Source organism: Ranitomeya variabilis, chromosome 6 (genome assembly GCF_051348905.1).
Source record: "Ranitomeya variabilis isolate aRanVar5 chromosome 6, aRanVar5.hap1, whole genome shotgun sequence".
Classification (NCBI taxonomy): domain Eukaryota; kingdom Metazoa; phylum Chordata; class Amphibia; order Anura; family Dendrobatidae; genus Ranitomeya; species Ranitomeya variabilis.
This window is the reverse complement of record NC_135237.1, coordinates 41,063,523-41,082,542: the sequence shown is the minus strand read 5'-3', so window position 1 is coordinate 41,082,542 and position 19,020 is coordinate 41,063,523. Positions and strand designations below refer to the sequence as shown.

Below are 19,020 nucleotides of genomic sequence, written 5' to 3'. Positions count from 1 at the left end.
CGGCTTGCTGTGATTGGTCGCGTCGCGGCCACATGGGCGGCACGCGACCAATCACAAGCCGGGACTTCACGGAAGGAAGTAAACGCGCGAATTTTAAGCAAAGAACGCTGCCGGTTCCCTCCGTGAGGTCCAGGCTGCGTCGGAGAGGTGAGTATAGCAATATTTTTTATTTTAATTCTTTCTTTTACACATTAATATGGATCCCAGGGCCTGAAGGAGAGTTTCCTCTCCTTCAGACCCTGGGAACCATCAGGGATACCGTCTGATACTTGAGTCCCATTGACTTGTATTGGTATCGGGTATCGGTATCGGATTGGATCCGATACTTTGCCGGTATCGGCCGATACTTTCCGATACCGATACTTTCAAGTATCGGACGGTATCGCTCAACACTACTCATAGGGTATTTATCATTCCGAGACAGAAGCAAAATACTCGGCTTTAAAAGAAAAGCTCCTTAAGGCCCATCAATGAAAATATATGAGGCATTACTTACAGGTGAGCTATCTGACCACGAGAAGCCTTCATCTGGATTACTCTTCAACAGGCCAATCCAGAAGACGTGGCGGTAGATGCCATCATGTCTTGTACAGAGAAAAAGAAATAGAAAGTATGTAAGAAGCTCTACATGTTTGAACTTAAACCACTTCTAAACCATGTTTGCTTTGTTTCAGGGGGCATTATCTTGGTGAAAGAGGACACTGCTATCAGCGAACGTTACTACCAGGAACGGAGGTTACTTGATCTATAAAATGTTTAGGTAGGTGTTACAGCAACATGCACATGATGCCAGGAGCTAAGGTTCCTCAACAGGACATTGCCATATCACACTGTTGTCTTCATTGCAGCCTGGTGCCAACTCTTCTCCAGGTGCATATGAACCTGGACATCCAGAAGATGTACAAAAAAATGTACCGTAAGTAGTTGGCCAGACCACCCTCTCCTTTTATGACTACACAATTCGGATACTCACATGCCCATTGAAGGCATTTTCAGAAGTGGACGGTGGTCAGAATGATCAAGCTTACTTATGGGCTACCACAAAGTCCCATACGCTGATAACTGGTATCCACTATGAGTTCTATCGTAGCCAACAGGAAGTCGTTCAGCAATTTACGGGTTTGGGTAAGGTCCCCTGTATGTGGTAGAGGAGGGGGACAGATAGGAAGCTGCAGGAATGGACACTGGAGCTGCTAGGTAAAGTCTACGCTCAACATTCGAACAGAGGACCAAGGTAATAAGGTGGCACAGGAGTGCCTGAAGTACTCAGATGACTTTGCAGTGTAGAGCCCCAACCATTGTTGGAGAGGGCTTCAGTTGAGTGGCGTGGCACTGGAGACCAAGTGTGCTACAGAGTGATGGCCTACAGAGGAGATGGCTCACATGGGAGGAAATACAATGGTGAGGAGGAAGACTCCCACATACATGAATGGAGCCAAGGAAGTCTCCGATGGTTGGGTGCTAGAGGCATGCAGCAGGAAGCTAGAAGCCTCGGAGTTCCACAGGTGGATGTTTTGAGTATGGCCTATCACACCTCATAAGTCATACACAGCTGTATTATGGCTCCACTTTGAATTGTGCAATGATCAGACCTCAATAGAGACGCATCGAGCCTCTACTGAATCTCCATATGCCACTACTTGACAATGAGCAAAAATTAGCTTTTTTGCTGCCATACTGGAAAATTGCTTCAGCATCAGATGAGGTGAGTAGGAGTCAGATTAGTGGCAATCAGTAGATCACTCTCTGTCAGTATTCTGAGAGTGGATGTCTCTGAAGAGAAAAGCACTTTAAAGGGAATTTGTCATTAAGTTTTTGCCCTCTAATCTAAGAGCAATATAATTTAGAGACAGAAACCCCTATTGCAGAGATGTGTAACTTCCTGGGCTGCTTCATGTCGTTTTGATAAAATAACAGTTTTATCAGCAGGAGTTTATCACTAGAGGACTAGTAAGCCTGCTGCTAGATAGTCCTTCGCCACATCCCCACCACTGATTGGCAGCTTTCTGCCTATGCACAGGGAGGATTCACATTAGGTAGATTCCCAGCAACGAGAATCTCCTTATCACGGCTGCTGGGTAAACTTGAATTGGCCAATTTATGCGCTAAGTATTCTCAATTTTTTAGAATTTTTTAGAGCAGTAATGCAATACAAATTTCATATATTTCATGTTTTCATGCTAAAGCACTACAGAGTGCTACTTTATTTGTTGGTTATATATGGCGGTGGCTACTCTTAGTAAGCACCTGTTCACACTTGATTTTTGTTAGGAAGGGATGGTCAGTCTTTTGATATTTATACACAGTGTACACAGAAAGCTGCCAATCAGTGGTGTGGGCGGGGTTATACAGAGCTCAGCATTGAGAGCACTGCTAGATCTTCAGCAGATAGAACAATGATTTTAACAAGAACTGCAGCAAGCAGCCCAATAAGTGATACATCGCTGGAATCAGAGTCTCCGCTCCAACATTGTGCAGCTGTCAGATGGGGTAGCAAAAACCTGGTGTCAGATCCTCTTAACTAAAAAGGAAGACAAGCAGACTCCAATAAGGGGTCATTCTTGTTTTCACCGCACTGTAGCATAGTTTTAACAAACAATTTCAGATTTGATACTATAGTCCCCAACTTTCGGAAACAATCCTGGCAAGTTTGGACATGTCTTGGGATCGGTTTAGGTAAATTTTGTCTCGAAGGGGGTAGTTTTACTCTAGGGTGTGAAAGACTTAGACTTCCCTGTCATACTACCCCAGATGTTAGTAAGCATGCACATAGAGAATACTATAAAGTCTATCATCCATAAATGTGGGGCTACCTACAGCAGCATTGACCACACGACTTGTTCTTCCTCTTTGTCTCCGATACTGACTAAGTCACCGCCGATTGCTTTGCAAAAATTCTTCGACTCAAACCACGACTGCTTTTCGCTATTCGCTACCTGGTAATGCTGTGGAAAAATACAGATGTGCTGTAAACCTGAAATAACATTCCTTATAAACAGTGCAGAAAATAAATGTGATATACTCCGAACATGAATACATTAGTTTAATTTGGCGTCGTTTTATATGAACGTCTGTCTTATATTTTGACCAGATATTGATTAAATATACCCAGTTCACACACAAATGGTGCCCTTTATATATAATTACATTCTTATACTGTCAGAGCTTCGAAAAATTAACTATTTCCAATCTGCCCAAAGACGATAAATGTCCAGGCAATCAAATGTCACTGCATAGTAGACAACTGGGCTAACTGGTAGACACATAAAGATGCCCCATAGAGAAGGCTGAATTGGTTTATTAACGTCTCTGCCTTTTCTATCATTGTATACACTGTGCCGAAGAAGTGCTGTGTATGCAATATGTAGGAAGCACTAATGGCGTTCTCTCCTCCGGACCCAGCGGTTATGGGATCGCAGGATGTAGGTAGGGAATCCTAGGAGACCCAGTCAGCTCTACTATGGAGGCAGGAGGCTGAATTTCCCCTGTAACTGGGGCTAATACGGTATGCCAGTCCCAGATAGAAAGCAAGTGAAGTAAAAAAAAAAATTTGTAATGAAAAAATAAAATAAAAAAATATATATGTGTGTGTGTGTATTTATATACAGTATACACTCACTGGCCACTTTATTAGGTACACCATGCTAGTAACGGGTTGGACCCCCTTTTGCCTTCAGAACTGCCTCAATTCTTCGTGGCATAGATTCAACAAGGTGCTGGAAGCATTCCTCAGAGGTTTTGGTCCATATTGACATGATGGCATCACACAGTTGCCGCAGATTTGTCGGCTGCACATCCCAAAGATGCTCCATACAAGGCAGGATGGATCCATGCTTTCATGTTGTTTACGCCAAATTCTGACCCTACCATCCGAATGTCGCAGCAGAAATCGAGACTCATCAGACCAAGCAACGTTTTTCCAATCTTCTACTGTCCAATTTCGATGAGCTTGTACAAATTGTAGCCTCAGTTTCCTGTTCTTAGCTGAAAGGAGTGGTACCCGGTGTGGTCTTCTGCTGCTGTAGCCCATCTGCCTCAAAGTTCGACGCACTGTGCATTCAGAGATGCTCTTAGGCCTACCTTGGTTGTAACGGGTGGCAATTTGAGTCACTGTTGCCTTTCTATCAGCTCGAACCAGTCTGCCCATTCTCCTCTGACCTCTGGCATCAACAAGGCATTTCCGCCCACAGAACTGCCGCTCACTGGATTTTTTTTCTTTTTCGGACCATTCTCTGTAAACCCTAGAGATGGTTGTGCGTGAAAATCCCAGTAGATCAGCAGTTTCTGAAATACTCAGACCAGCCCTTCTGGCACCAACAACCATGCCACGTTCAAAGGCACTCAAATCACCTTTCTTCCCCATACTGATGCTCGGTTTGAACTGCAGTAGATTGTCTTGACCATGTCTACATGCCTAAATGCACTGAGTTGCCGCCATGTGATTGGCTGATTAGAAATTAAGTGTTAACAAGAAGTTGGACAGGTGTACCTAATAAAGTGGCCAGTGAGTGTATATATATATATATATATATATATATATATATATATATATATATATATATATATATAATTATGTATAAGATAAATAAAGAAATAAGCCAATGTTAACTTAAATAGCTATTTTAGCCCACCCCTATCAAAAAAAGCAAAACATGTAAGAAATAAAAAAATAATAATTATGACAAAAAATGGAGCAAATTTTTAAATGTGTTTCGGTGGTCTAAAAAAAAGATAAAACAGACTCCTATTTCCCATAATTTTCACACCTATACCTAGAACGTCAACAAAATGAGAAAAAAGAGTATGAAAATAAAATAAGGTTTAGGCCCCATATATCATGAAACAAAGATACAAAAATAATTTGAATATCCAAGAAATAATGAAAATGTGCCTGGTCAGGAATGAGGGATAATGGTTTGGTCTTCAACTGATTGAATTTTAGTAGAAAACGTTTCAGCATCTTTCATACAGTTCTGATTAGGCGTGGGGGCACATTCTACTTTTTGGTCATTTTTTTGTACAAGTCCCCTTCCAAATAGTTTTTTGCATAGGGAGTATTTTGCTCTCTTAAGATCGGCGCTCCTTACTTTATAACATGAACGGCTTGATGATTTCCAGTTGGGCGGACACGTTGGCTCAGGTGTGGTGGTAGGTAACGGAGGAGGCGTCACTCCTTGTGCCCACTTCTTGCACACATACTTAGCACTTTCATCACAGTTCAAAACATCCCATAATCCGGCTTTCTTCCCAGTTCTCATGGCTACACAGCCTTGTTTTCTGCCTGGGAAATTCAATGAAAAGTTTAGACAGAAACATAATTTATGCAAATCTTGTTGATAAAATGGACAAATGTGTGAATAGAAACAATTTAATTGTAAATGAAAAGGACGATCCCTATCCGTATGCTCGGTTTGAGGACCTCATAGAGGAAGAACTTCCATTTATTGGCTACGATAGAGACAAACTCTTGTTGACCCGGCCCATTGACGCAATACATGTCCAGCTTCTATTTTAAAAGTGTCTGTAAGACTTGTTGGAAAACTCAACGAGAAGGTCATTGCATAGTCCTTCCCAGACTATATATGTCATGCAATGGGTCAACAATAAAATGCTGTCTGAACGACCCTGGAGCACTTCAGGCCAAATTGGTTTCGATACCAGCAAAAGGTCAAATTCAATTACCGTATATATATATTTTTTCATAATTGAATACTAATTATGGAAAGAAGTCCATCTTACGCTTAAACTATCTGTACATTTTCTTTAGTTCCTCCCAAAAATGGATCTACTTTATTGAGGAAACAGAAGAAAGGGGGAGAAGGGGGGGATGCTGCTTCATGATCCTCCTCTAAGTGCTGTCAGAGGGAAGGAGGAGCATTAGTAGGATACGTGAATGGCTCAGTACACCTCTTAAATCACAAAGTCCCTGCACTCTCAGAAAGTACAGTATATAGAGAGATTTGGTGACTTACCCGGCATGTCAGCGTCCCAGTGTGTGTACAATACTCTTTCCTTGTTCGCCCATTTAAAAGTGTTCCTGTCTTCAGTATCAGAGAGCCCTGTCCAGAAATATTTCTCTGGTCTAAACCCGATCAGACTTGTTAAATAAGCCTGTTCAAACCTGCAATTAAAAGCCAACATGTCACATTTTCATTTAGACTCACATATAGAGAGGGAAAATAATGTCTATTTTAGGAATGTAGGCAGCAGGTAGCAGCCTAGTCTGTCCTTAGCATTACATTTAGAGGGACTGTCCACTGAAAACCACCCACCACTGGGACCTGCGGCAGAGAACCCTTATCCTAGCTACAATATTGCATGGCAGGTTGGATGTTTGACCGCTGCTCCATTCATTCTCTACGGGGCTGGCGGGAAAGGTCCATGAAGAATAAATGCAGCAACGGTCACAAATGTGCACTGACAACCATTCTAACAAGGCTAAATATTGGACATGTGGCTACACAATGTGCGTCATTGTGTACCCTCAGCTTTGGGTGCCAGTCTGTCAATTGCGCCCCCTACAGCTGAACAGTATAGGGTGTGCTATTATTACTAGTTTACTCGAAGATTTAAATAAAAATAGTGCTCAGCACATGTCTATAATTAATGTATTGACTTTATGATCATGTAGGATTCTATTTATTACTTTTTCTGTATATCCTCATGAGTATCCTGAGTACTTCTACGCCAGACCGGATACTGTCCCCAAAAATCCCGGGCATTACGGACATTCTTATCTCTGCAGATCCCTCCTATTACGCTCCCATTGAGGTTTTTATGCCTCAGAGTTTCCTTTAAGCTTGATAACCTGCCTTCCCTTCCTTATCAGAATGTCTTTGGTCAGGACGACTGTCTTCAGGAAGTTTGGACAGCACAGATGCAGCCTCAGCAGTCCTGAAATGAGTGATAACCCAGTGCTGTAACAAGATATTCGCTGATGACTGCAGAACACCACCAGGAATACTGGGTCAGGTACTCGGAGCGGCCCCACTATGCGTCTTATTGTATTTTATGCCATTCATAGATGTAGGGAATTGTAAATGTCTCTGCATGAATGAGTAAGATTAGACTTAAAGAGGTTGTACATTGCTAAAAACATTATCAATGGGCAGAGAGTGGTTAAGAAAATCTTTATTATTGAACTGGACACTTCCTCCAAGTCAATAAAATGTCAAGGCTGCAGCCCAACATCGGCCATGGATTGGCTGCAGGCATCCCAAGCTGCTCACCACATCAGAAGAAGGAGCCAAGAGATCAGTGGAGGCAGCAAAACGAAGGAGCCCATCTTGTAGATGAATATGCTTTTTTTTTTTTGTTTCTTTTTATGTGTTGGCCCATTGGTAAAGTTTTTACAAGTAGTGGACATCACATTTCAGGTTACCATACACCTTAGATGGCTGTCACTCAACATTTACTTTTCATGGCCTCCCTCCACATAAATACACGCTAGCGTAGAGGGATGAAAGACCCTGCCAGACATTATTGGAGGTGACTCATGAGAACAAATGGATAGGGCATTAAAATTGAGTTTTTCCAATCTTTTTCTACCCCAACATCATTTTTCATTGGAAAGCCAAACAGTTTCCATTATCATTTGAAAGCAGACCTATGGTGTCATTGGTTTGGCCAACTTTTCACTTACGTACATTGCGGACTTTAAGTTAGCCAAACCTGACGATTTCAGTGAGGCTGGCCATCCTTTTAATGTGTAAGCATGTGCGTTCTTCTGATGGTTCGTTGGTCAATGTCATAACAAAAGGGTCAAGCATGTTGAATTTTTAGTATTACCAATCCTTTGTCCTTGAGTAGTCCGCACAAAAGCATGGAGGCTTATCCAATATTGATTCCTTTCTTGGATCCAAATTTGCAATACAAGTTTATTGGTCATTAAAAAAATCAGACATCACTTGGTGCCATCCATGTGCTGTCCGATTTTCACAGCCCGTTTGATAGGAAAGATTTGGGAAACCTCTTTTTTTTCCATCTGAGAAAAACTTCTGAAACTTTGATGGTAAAAACTGACATTGACCAAACTCGGATCAAAGCCACTGAGGAAACTTCAATACGAGAAAACAAACTAATGTCTGAATAAGCCCTTACATATAGACGTGCACAGAACAAGTATTTGACTAAGAACTATTAAATATATAGGGCGATTTTTAGACTAAACTTGCAAGCCTGTGGTACACTGACACCATATACAACTTGCAGGGTTTATGTTGTCGAGCCCATAGATTTTTATGGCCAGGCACATGCCAAAAGTGCATCCTGTTGGAAAATTTGTCTTGGTCATGTGACAATCCATGGATCGGCCGTGGGTATCCTGATTTGTACTCAACAGCCTCATGTTAGGCACATATGAGGTTGTTGAGTCCTGGTTGGGAGATCCACAGCCGGTCAGTACATCAAGGTCTGCACTGGACCATGCGAAATGAATGTCTGAATGATGCCTTAGGTTTACAGTTATGTACATGAGAAAGCTTAGATCACTGTACCGTAACTATAACCACTCATTTACTCGTGAGGTACAGTGCTGGGGAAATTCTTGATGCCACACTATGGGGAACTTCCACTTAAGCCCCTAGCAACGAGCTTTAAAGGGAACCTGTCACCCCCAAAATCGATGGTGAGGTAAGCTCACTGTCATCAGGGGCTTATCTGCAGCATTCTGTAATGCTGTAGATAAGCCCCCAATGTTACCTAAAAGAGGAGAAAAAGACGGTAGATTATACTCACCCAGGGGCGGTCCCTCTGCGGTCTGGGTCCGATGGGCGTCTCAGGTCCGGTCCGGAACCTTAATGGTCCACATACCCATGGAAAGAATTTCCCCAGCACTGTACCTCTGGTTGTCCACCACATAGCAATGCTTGAAAAAGGCTCAGAATTGGGTCGAAGCGTTGCTTACTGCTGTCTTCCGAATCATCAATCTCTGTTATATTTCTAGTGCGGAGACTATTGTAAATAAATTTTGTCACTTTTTGGATTCACCTATGAGTGCGGCTGTTCTTTCTAGCATAACAGGACAGGGACAGATTTTCACCCTTTGCTTAATAACTACATTTCCAATGTCGGAAGATACTATCATCCTTACCTATCTTCCACAGTCATCAGGTAGGCTCCTTTACTATTGCAAGTGGTATTTGCTTCTGAGAACGAACTAGCTGATGCACTGATTAAATAGCAGTAGTATCCATGTCTTTTCCATCCCTGTCAACATAAAAAAAATTACAACAAAAGCTCAGTTCTATAGGTTGTGATGTACAGAAGTTAGAAAAGATGGGCGAAATGTCAGAGCCACAAATGATTGATAATTCATAGTCATATCTCATAACATCCCACTCGGGTCCATGAAATTGAACGACTACTAGTTTCCACCTAGATATTTCCAGTACTAGGAGTGTCAATGTAGGGGACAGGGACCTGGTGAGCTGTGCAGACGGGTGGAACCATTGTTGCCGGGAGTCGGGGTTCCGGGGGACGGATTTGAGGGGTGCATGGGAAGCCAGGCTCATGTGACAGGAGGAAGAGTGACGCAGGGAGAGGAGAGGATAAAAAGCAAAACGCGCGAAAGCAGGGGCAGAGAAGCGCGGGAAATCTCTGAGGAGAGGAAACTGCAGCGCAGTTGTTGTGAGTGTGCAGGCCGCAGTGAGACTTGCTGGAAGCAGGGGGAAAACGTGCAACAGACACTGCGGGCAACTACCAGAGCCCCCAAAAAGAGGCACATTCGTCGTCAGCGACCCCCCAGGCAGAGGGGTAGTGCTGACCAGCTCAGGGACAGTATTACCGCGCTCCCTGAGAGCACCTTGCCAGAGAGTGCTACGGACTCGCATGGTTTCGTCTCAGCTGTGACTGATACTGATTATTCTCCTAATCCTCCTCAAAAAGACTCTTCTCTGGACTGGGAGGCTGTTACCTCGGATCAACGTCCGCCTGCAGGAGGGAACGCAGCACCGCAAAAGACATTCTGGACTCGACTCTACGCCTGGGCCCGTCGCCAGAAGACACCTCCTTCCTCCGCCATCAGGACTACGGCGTTGTCGGAGCCTCACCGTCAGGACTACATCGCTGAACCAGCACTGATAAGTGACCGTTGTTGACTTTATCTTAGTAGGGAGTCACTAGTGAGGCGCTGCCGCGTTCTACGGGTATAGTTCAGGGCGGTCATATAGTAATTAGGATTTACTGCGAGATTGTGTTCTTGTATATAAGTTCCCTGCGTGGAAAAACGTTTGTCATCTTTTTGGTTGGAAGTTAAAAAGAAAGTTAAAAACGCTATTTGCTTTCTGGCTCCTATTTGTCCCTGCATCCTTCTTTACCTGCGGTCCCTACATTTGGCGAGGTCGGCAGGATGCAGGATCCAAAGAAGGAGCCAGAAGATACGGAGGATGGGGCTGGGCCTAGAGCTTCTCTCTCATTGGGGGCCATGTTAAACAATTTGCCCAAGTTTAATGGGAGCAACATGTTGTTGTGGAGCTGGACTGAAAGGATGAGGGGGCTGTTGAGAATGCATCCTATGACCCCAGCCCTGGAAGCAGAGGTGGCCATTATGGCCTTAGACGGAGAGGCTCGGGATTCAGTGATGTTGAGACCCCCCACAGAGCGGAATACTTTTACCGGGGTGTTACATGTGTTAGAGGGGACGCACGGGGATCCCACCGACGTGGGAGAGCTGCGGGCCCGGTTGTTTGGACGGCGACAAAAAGAGGGCGAGACTGTCACTCAGTACATGAATGCTCTGCAAGAGCTAAACATTGCAATCGTGCGGAAAGATGGTATGGGGATGGGACATGTTGACGTGACCCTGCGCGACCAACTGGTGACGGGACTGCGGGATGAGTTGACCAAACAGGCTCTACGTGAACGAGTGCGGGTCGACCCGCGCCTGACTTTCTCCGACATAGGCAATGAGGCCCGCACCCGGGAGCAAGAGAGGGGGGTGACGGTCCTGACAGGAGAGGCTCGGGTTATCCAGACCGCTGCACCAGGAGGGGGTGAGCCGTCGTGGGTTCAGGAGATGCGGCAGGAGCTCAAACAAATCCGAGAGGAACTGGCCGAAGTTAAAAAAAATGCGCGAAGCCCAAGGGAGCTACCCCGGGGGCAAGGGTCTGGGAGTCCAGCTCGTGGCGCTCGTTCAGGATATTATCCGGTCCCCGGTGCTTGCTATGGTTGCGGGGAGGCAGGACATTTCGCACGGGAGTGCCCCCGGAGAGGGAGGGCCTCGTCACGGCGGCCGTTAAACTAGAGGACTCCGAGCTAAGGGGACGACGCTCGGAGTCAGAATCCCCGCGGATGGGTGGTGAAAGTCCCGAAAATTTGGTTGCCAGCTGCCCCCTGGTTTGGGCAGAGTTTGAAGGGCGGGCTGTACGTTGTCTGGTGGACACCGGATCTCAAGTCACGACGATGCCCGAGGCCTATTTTAGAAAACACTTCCCTGTGTCAGTCAGACCCCAATGGGGCCCCGTAATCCGGTTGCAGGCCGCCAATCAGCTGCCCATCCCAGTGGAAGGGGTCACCTGGATGCAAATATCTTTATGTGGGAAAGACCTGGGCCGCCGGGGGGTTGTGTTGACGCGGGGGGATCCCAGCCCACAACATATCGTGACTTTGGGGATGAATATATTGAAGGACTTTGGCAGTTTGCTGTTAGGGGAGACCACACAAGAGACACTCAATCAGTGGGGGACCAGTACACCTCAAGGCTCCGTGTTCAGACAGTTAGTGAGGGAAGTCCGTGTGCAAGAGACCTTTCAGGAGGGAGACATACTAGGGAAAGTAATCACCTCCCCGACAGCAGAAGTGACGTTTCCCCCAGGACAGACTGTTATATCCCTGCCCATCCGAGCTCGCATCCCTCTGGAAGGAGTGCAAGTGCAGGTTGAGCCCACCTTTACGTCCCCTTTGCCCACAGGACTGCTGGTGGCCCGATCTCTGGCTACTGTTAAAAATGGGGCCGTACCAGTGCGATGTGTGAATGTGGACGAACACGATGTCGTGCTACGGGTCCGAAGTGAGATGGCCAAAGTGTTACGACCGTTAGAAGTGATGCCTCCTCCAGATACTTTACAGTTAAAGGTGGATTCCCCTGATCCCTGGATGGTCAGTGTCCGGTCTACACAGGATCCTGAGCTGATAGCGTTCCGAAAAGGTCAAACTATTCTGGAACATATGCGAGCAGAATTACCGGGTCTGGATCCATCACAAGTCTCGCGAGTGCAGCGGCTCCTTGGACACTATGCTGAAGTGTTTGCGCAACATGAAGATGATTTTGGCTGTACCACGGCCATCGAACATGGAATTCCGACCGGAGATACAGTGCCCATCAGGGAGCGGTACAGACAGATTCCCCCGCAGATGTACCAGGAAGTAAAGACGTTGTTAGGCCAGATGCTACAAAAGGGAGTGATCCGCGAGAGTCAGAGCCCGTGGGCTGCCCCGATCGTGCTGGTGCGGAAAAAGGACGGCACGCTCCGGTTCTGTGTGGACTGTTGTGAATTTGGATTCTGGGCTCCCCCGGTGGCCGCTTGTGGAATTGGACTTGTCATCCTCTTTCCTGTTTCACCTGGTTCCATCAGTAGTGGGTGTCGCTATTTAAGCTCATTTCTCTGGTGGTTTCTTGCCGGTCAACAATGTTATCTGATGCCTCTCAGTGCTTGTTCCTGCTTCTAGACAACTACTAGATAAGTTGGACTTTTGTCCATGTTTTGTTTTGCCTATTTGTTCCAGTTCACAGCTGAAGTTTTGTTACTGTGTCTGGAAAGCTCTCGTTGATCAGGGATTGCTACTCTGGCGTTATGAGTTAATGCCAGAGTTTAAGGTAATCTCTGGATGGTGTTTTGTTAGTGTTTTTCTGCTGACCATGAAAGTATACTATCTGTCTTCTGCTATCTAGTAAGTGGACCTCAAATTTGCTAAGACTATTTTCCTGCTGCGTTTGTTGTTTCATCTGAACTCACCGTCATTATATGTGGGGGGCTACTGTCTTCTTTGGAATATTTCTCTAGAGGTGAGCCAGGTCTTATATTTCCCTCTGCTAGCTATTTAGGTCTTAGGCCAGAGCTGGGCATCTAGCGATAAATAGGAAATGCTACCTGGCTATTTCTAGTTGCGCGGCAGGCTTAGTTCATGGTCAGTATAGTTCCATCTTCCGAGAGCTTGTCCCTCTATAGGCTTGCTATGATCTCTGCCTGCAGAGATCATGACAGTTTGACCGGCCAGTAAAGTGTTAAAGACCCAGGTTGAGAAAGGAGAGTTATAAGAAGTCTGCTGGAATTTTTTTTTTTTTTTTTTCCTCCAGTCTGCCTTGCTGCAGTCTTTTTTCTCTCTCTCTCCTCCTAATCTCTGTGTGCACCTGACAATAATGGATCTCCAGAGTGTAACTGCGGGTTTGAATAATCTCATCACGAAAGTACAAAATTTACAAGATTTTGTGGTACATGCTCCGGTATCTGAGCCGAGAATTCCTTTGCCGGAGTTCTTCACAGGGAATAGAGCTAGCTTCCAGAATTTCCGAAATAATTGTAAGCTTTATTTGTCCCTGAAGTCTCGTTCAGCTGGAGACCCTGCTCAGCAGGTTAGGATTGTGATTTCCTTGCTCAGGGGTGACCCTCAAGATTGGGCCTTCTCATTGCCAGCAGGGGATCCTGCGTTACGCGATGTGGATGCGTTTTTTCTGGCCTTGGGCTTGCTTTATGAGGAACCTCATTTGGAACTTCAGGCAGAAAAAACTTTGATGGCACTATCTCAGGGGCAAGACGAAGCTGAAGTTTTCTGCCAAAAATTCCGTAAATGGTCTGTGCTTACTCAGTGGAATGAGTGCGCCTTGGCGGCAACTTTCAGAGAAGGTCTCTCTGATGCCGTTAAGGATGTTATGGTGGGGTTCCCTTTGCCTGCAGGTCTGAATGAGTCCATGACAATGGCTATACAGATTGATAGGCGTCTGCGGGAGCGCAAACCGGTGCACCATCTGGCGGTGTCTATGGAAAAGACGCCAGAAAGTATGCAGTGTGATAGAATTCTGTCCAGGAGCGAGCGACAGAATTTTAGACGGAAGAATGGATTGTGTTTCTATTGTGGGGATTCTACTCATGTTATATCAGCATGCTCTAGGCGTACAAAGAAGCTTGATAAGTCTGTTTCCATTGGCACCATTCAGTCTAAGTTTATTTTGTCTGTAACCCTGATTTGTTCTTTGTCATCCATTGCCACGGACGCCTATGTTGACTCTGGCGCCGCTCTGAGTCTTATGGATTGGTCCTTTGCCAATCGTTGTGGTTTTGATTTAGAGCCTTTGGAGACTCTTATTCCTCTGAAGGGGATTGACTCCACCCCATTGGCTAATAATAAACCACAATACTGGACACAAGTAACCATGCGTATCAATCCGGATCACCAGGAGATTATTCGTTTCCTGGTGCTGTATAATTTACATGACGATTTGGTACTGGGATTGCCATGGTTGCAGTCTCACAACCCAGTCTTGGACTGGAGAGCAATGTCTGTGTTGAGCTGGGGATGTAAGGGTATTCATGGGGACGTACCTTTGGTTTCTATTTCGTCGTCCATTCCCTCTGAAGTCCCTGAGTTCCTCTCTGATTATCAAGACGTCTTTGACGAACCCAAGCTTGGGTCGTTACCTCCGCACCGTGAGTGCGATTGTGCCATAGATTTGATACCGGGTTGTAAATATCCAAAGGGTCGTTTGTTTAATTTGTCTGTGCCGGAACATGCTGCTATGCGGGAATATATAAAGGAGTCTTTGGAAAAGGGACATATTCGTCCATCTTCTTCTCCCTTGGGAGCTGGGTTTTTCTTTGTCTCAAAAAAAGACGGCTCTTTGAGACCATGTATTGATTATCGGCTTCTGAATAAGATCACTGTTAAGTATCAATACCCATTGCCATTGCTTACTGATTTGTTTGCTCGTATAGAGGGTGCTAAGTGGTTCTCTAAAATTGATCTTCGTGGGGCGTATAATTTGGTGCGGATCAGGCAGGGGGATGAGTGGAAGACCGCATTTAATACGCCCGAGGGCCACTTTGAGTATTTGGTCATGCCTTTTGGTCTTTCTAATGCCCCTTCAGTTTTCCAGTCTTTTATGCATGATATTTTCCGCGATTTTCTGGATAAATTTTTGATAATATATCTGGATGATATTCTGATTTTTTCTGATGACTGGGACTCTCATGTCCAGCAGGTCAGGAGAGTTTTTCAGGTTCTGCGGTCTAATTCTTTATGTGTGAAGGGGTCTAAGTGCGTTTTTGGGGTCCAGAAAATTTCCTTTTTGGGGTATATTTTTTCTCCCTCTTCCATTGAGATGGATCCCGTCAAGGTGCAAGCTATTTGTGACTGGACTCAGCCCTCCTCTCTTAAGGGTCTTCAGAGATTTTTGGGCTTTGCCAACTTTTACCGCCGATTTATTGCTGGTTTTTCGGATGTCGTTAAACCACTGACTGATTTGACCAGACAAGGCGCTGATGTTGCTAATTGGTCCCCTCATGCTGTAGAGGCCTTTCAGGAGCTTAAGCGCCGTTTTGCCTCTGCCCCTGTGTTGCGTCAGCCTGATGTGAATCTGCCTTTTCAGGTTGAGGTTGACGCTTCGGAGATCGGAGCTGGGGCAGTGTTGTCGCAGAAAGGTTCCGACTGCTCCGTCATTAGGCCTTGTGCCTTCTTTTCTCGCAAATTTTCGCCCGCAGAGCGGAATTATGATGTTGGGAATCGGGAGCTTTTGGCCATGAAGTGGGCGTTTGAGGAGTGGCGCCATTGGCTCGAGGGGGCTAGGCATCAGGTGGTGGTATTGACTGACCACAAAAATTTGATTTATCTTGAGACTGCCAGACGCCTGAATCCTAGACAGGCGCGCTGGTCTTTATTTTTTTCTCGCTTTAATTTTGTGGTGTCATACCTACCGGGTTCTAAGAATGTTAAGGCAGATGCCCTTTCTAGGAGTTTTGACCCGGACTCTCCTGGTAATTCTGAACCCACAGGTATCCTTAGGGAGGGAGTAATTTTGTCGGCCGTTTCTCCTGATCTGCGGCGGTCCTTGCAAGAGTTTCAGGCGGATAGACCGGATCGTTGTCCGCCTGATAGACTGTTTGTTCCGGATGATTGGACCAGCAGAGTCATCTCTGAGGTACATTCTTCTGCATTGGCAGGTCATCCCGGAATTTTTGGTACCAGGGATTTGGTGGCAAGATCCTTCTGGTGGCCTTCCCTGTCACGAGATGTGCGAGTCTTTGTGCAGTCATGTGACGTTTGTGCTCGGGCCAAGTCTTGTAGTTCTCGGGCTAGCGGACTGCTGTTGCCCTTGCCTATTCCTAAGAGGCCTTGGACACACATCTCGATGGATTTTATTTCAGATCTGCCTGTTTCCCAGAAGATGTCTGTCATCTGGGTGGTCTGTGACCGTTTCTCTAAAATGGTCCATTTGGTTCCTCTGCCCAAGTTGCCTTCTTCTTCTGAGTTGGTTCCTCTGTTTTTTCAGAATGTTGTCCGATTGCACGGTATTCCTGAGAATATTGTTTCTGACAGAGGTACCCAATTTGTGTCTAGATTTTGGCGGGCATTCTGTGCTAGGATGGGCATAGATTTGTCTTTTTCATCTGCTTTTCACCCTCAGACTAATGGCCAGACCGAGCGGACTAATCAGACCCTTGAGACATATCTGAGGTGTTTTGTCTCTGCTGACCAGGATGATTGGGTTGCTTTTTTGCCATTGGCAGAGTTCGCCCTCAATAATCGGGCCAGTTCTTCCACCTTGGTGTCCCCGTTTTTCTGTAATTCGGGGTTTCACCCTCGATTTTCCTCCGGTCAGGTGGAATCCTCGGATTGTCCTGGAGTGGATGCGGTGGTGGAGAGATTGCATCACATCTGGGGGCAGGTTATGGACAATTTGAAGTTGTCCCAGGAGAAGACTCAGCGTTTTGCCAACCGTCATCGTCGTGTTGGTTCTCGGCTTTGTGTTGGAGATTTAGTGTGGTTGTCTTCTCGTTTTGTCCCTATGAGGGTCTCTTCTCCTAAGTTTAAACCTCGGTTCATCGGCCCTTATAGAATATTGGAGATTCTTAATCCTGTTTCTTTCCGTTTGGACCTCCCTGCGTCCTTTTCCATTCATAACGTTTTTCATCGGTCGTTATTGCGCAGGTATGAGGTACCTGTTGTACCTTCAGTTGAGCCTCCTGCTCCGGTGTTGGTTGAGGGTGAGTTGGAGTACGTTGTGGAGAAAATTTTGGACTCTCGTGTTTCCAGACGGAAACTCCAGTATCTGGTCAACTGGAAGGGTTACGGCCAGGAGGATAATTCTTGGGTCAATGCATCTGATGTTCATGCTTCTGATCTTGTTCGTGCCTTCCATAGGGCTCATCCTGGTCGCCCTGGTGGATCTGGTGAGGGTTCGGTGCCCCCTCCTTGAGGGGGGGGTACTGTTGTGAATTTGGATTCTGGGCTCCCCCGGTGGCCGCTTGTGGAATTGGACTTGTCATCCTCTTTCCTGTTTCACCTGGTTCCATCAGTAGTGGGTGTCGCTATTTAAGCTCATTTCTCTGGTGGTTTCTTGCCGGTCAACAATGTTATCTGATGCCTCTCAGTGCTTGTTCCTGCTTCTAGACAACTACTAGATAAGTTGGACTTTTGTCCATGTTTTGTTTTGCCTATTTGTTCCAGTTCACAGCTGAAGTTTTGTTACTGTGTCTGGAAAGCTCTCGTTGATCAGGGATTGCTACTCTGGCGTTATGAGTTAATGCCAGAGTTTAAGGTAATCTCTGGATGGTGTTTTGTTAGTGTTTTTCTGCTGACCATGAAAGTATACTATCTGTCTTCTGCTATCTAGTAAGTGGACCTCAAATTTGCTAAGACTATTTTCCTGCTGCGTTTGTTGTTTCATCTGAACTCACCGTCATTATATGTGGGGGGCTACTGTCTTCTTTGGAATATTTCTCTAGAGGTGAGCCAGGTCTTATATTTCCCTCTGCTAGCTATTTAGGTCTTAGGCCAGAGCTGGGCATCTAGCGATAAATAGGAAATGCTACCTGGCTATTTCTAGTTGCGCGGCAGGCTTAGTTCATGGTCAGTATAGTTCCATCTTCCGAGAGCTTGTCCCTCTATAGGCTTGCTATGATCTCTGCCTGCAGAGATCATGACAGTGGACTATCGTAAGCTAAATGCATGCACCGTCCGAGACTCTTATCCACTTCCCCGTATCGAGGAGTCTCTCTCCGTGCTGGGTCGGGCCAAATATTTTTCCACCTTAGACCTAGCCAGCGGATACTGGCAGGTCCCGATGACAGAAGCAGATCGTCCTAAGACAGCGTTCATCCTTCCCATGGGACTATTTGAGTTCAATCGAATGCCGTTTGGGCTGGCCAACGCTCCAGGCACCTTCCAACGATTAATGGAGCGGTGTCTGGGGGATTTGAACTTCGAGGCCACTCTCATTTATCTGGATGACATCATCATCTACGCCCCAACATTCGAGGAACATCTGTGCCGACTGGAACAGGTACTAGACCGGTTGCTGAAATACGGGCTTAAGGTGAAGCCCCAGAAGTGTCACTTGTTCCGGGAACAGATCGAGTACCTGGGGCATGTGGTGTCCGCCGAAGGAGTCCGGCCATCGCAGGAGAAGATTGCTGCAATCCAGGAGTGGCCCACACCGGAGACCGCTAAGGATGTACGGGCGTTCTTGGGCCTCGCTGGGTACTACCGGCGCTTCGTGAAGAATTTTGCTCGCCGTTCTCACAATCTACAAGTCCTGCTGAAAGGAAGCTCCCCCAAGGAACGGGGAAAGAAGATACAATGGCAGGAGTCACAAGAAGCAGCATTCCGGGACTTGAAGACAGCTCTCATGGAGCCGCCGGTGTTGGCTTATGCGGACTTTTCGCAACCGTTCATCCTACACACCGACGGCAGCTCTCAGGGATTGGGGGCTGTGTTGTCTCAGGTTCAGGATGGGCGGGAGAGAGTGATCGCCTATGCGAGTCGGTCTCTTCATGACTCTGAGTTGAACCCAGACAATTACAGTTCTTT

At 46.1% G+C, this 19,020-nt stretch overlaps 1 protein-coding gene across 1 annotated transcript in view; it reads right to left on the bottom strand.

The window, feature by feature from the left end:
• The window catches only part of LOC143781624 (macrophage mannose receptor 1-like), a 91,402-nt gene that overhangs the window by 37,785 nt on the left and 34,597 nt on the right, over positions 1 to 19,020 (bottom strand). Inside the window, exons 10-14 of the mRNA XM_077268308.1 lie at positions 9,092 to 9,207; positions 5,973 to 6,121; positions 5,088 to 5,281; positions 2,818 to 2,945; positions 497 to 584 (exon numbers count right to left, since the gene is read on the bottom strand). Coding sequence (XP_077124423.1) covers positions 497 to 584; positions 2,818 to 2,945; positions 5,088 to 5,281; positions 5,973 to 6,121; positions 9,092 to 9,207 — 675 coding nt within the window. The remainder of the gene's footprint in view (positions 1 to 496; positions 585 to 2,817; positions 2,946 to 5,087; positions 5,282 to 5,972; positions 6,122 to 9,091; positions 9,208 to 19,020) is intronic.